Genomic DNA, 1206 nt, shown 5'->3' with positions numbered 1-1206 from the left:
TTCCCATCTCCTACTCTTTTTCGTCTTCTTCCTCTTTCTCTCTCTCTCTCTCTCTCTCTCTCTCTCTCTTTGTTCCTCTTTCATTTCTTTCCCATCTCCTACTCTCTTTCGTCTTCTTCCTCTTTCTCTCTCTCTCTCTCTCTCTCTCTCTCTCTCTCTCTTTGTTCCCCTCTCTCTTTATTCCCCATCTCACACTCGCTGTGCTGTTCCTCCCCCCTCTCTCTCTCTCTCTCTCTCTTTCTCTCTCTCTCTTTGTTCCCCTCTCTCTTTATTTCCCATCTCACACTCGCTGTGCTGTTCCTCCCCCCCTCTCTCTCTCTCTTTCTCTCTCTCTCTTTGTTCCCCTCTCTCTTTATTTCCCATCTCACACTCGCTGTGCTGTTCCTCCCCCCTCTCTCTCTCTCTCGCTGTCTCCCCCTCTCTGTAATTATTCCCAATCTCCTCTCTCACACGGATCCGTCCGGATCTGTTCCGTAGAAGGACGTGTACGGCGACGAGTAGATGATAACAAGAGAGACGATCGTCGTCACGAGGATGAACACCCACAGCAGTATGCGGTCGACGACAAGCGCCACCTGCTGCCACTCTAACCGGATCGTGTCGCGACGATCCTGTTCGGCTAGTCGGATCTCGTTCTTCTCGATCGTCTGGTAGACCTTGTTGAGCACTTTGATGAACTGCCGCTCGAAGAGGTCCATGGAGGACTGCGGTCGCACGCGATGGCCGAAGCGGGGCGAGCCCGTCGATAGGCCGCCGTTCGGTTCCGTTCCGATGCTCGTCGACATTTCGGAGCATTTCTCCGGGAAGGCGTCCTGCGGAGGCTGGTAGTCCTGACAACGGCAAAGATAAGTCGCTTAGAGACGGGCGGTTGTGGGGGAAGGGGCGGGGGATTGACGGTAGGGTGATACTATCGAGGGGAGGGGGACATTGTACAGGCGCGCTGTGGAGGGTGGTAGTCCTGGCAACGGCAAAGACGCGTCGCGGTGAGAAACGAGCGGGGTGGGGGAGGGCGGTATGGGATTGACGAATACTATCGAGGGAAGGGGGAGGTTAGATAGCCGGTGGAAATACAGTAGTGTTTAACTAGTCACCCTCACACACACATACACACACACACACACGCACGCACACACACACACACACACACACACACACACACACACACACACACACACACACACACACACACACACACACACACACACA

At 54.3% G+C, this 1206-nt stretch overlaps 1 protein-coding gene across 1 annotated transcript in view; it reads right to left on the bottom strand.

Moving 5' to 3' along the window:
- Positions 1 to 446: 446 nt before the first annotated feature.
- The window catches only part of LOC106814338 (ligand-gated ion channel 4-like), a gene marked incomplete at its 5' end in the record, with an annotated part of 10223 nt that continues 9463 nt past the window's right edge, over positions 447 to 1206 (bottom strand). The window contains one exon of the mRNA XM_014818637.1: positions 447 to 830. Within this exon, the coding sequence (XP_014674123.1) occupies positions 447 to 830 (384 nt within the window). The remainder of the gene's footprint in view (positions 831 to 1206) is intronic.

Source organism: Priapulus caudatus, unplaced genomic scaffold (genome assembly GCF_000485595.1).
Source record: "Priapulus caudatus unplaced genomic scaffold, Priapulus_caudatus-5.0.1 Scaffold907, whole genome shotgun sequence".
In the NCBI taxonomy this organism is placed as follows: domain Eukaryota; kingdom Metazoa; phylum Priapulida; class Priapulimorpha; order Priapulimorphida; family Priapulidae; genus Priapulus; species Priapulus caudatus.
The sequence above is the reverse complement of the archived record's forward strand: the minus strand, read 5'-3'. Positions and strand labels throughout refer to the sequence as shown.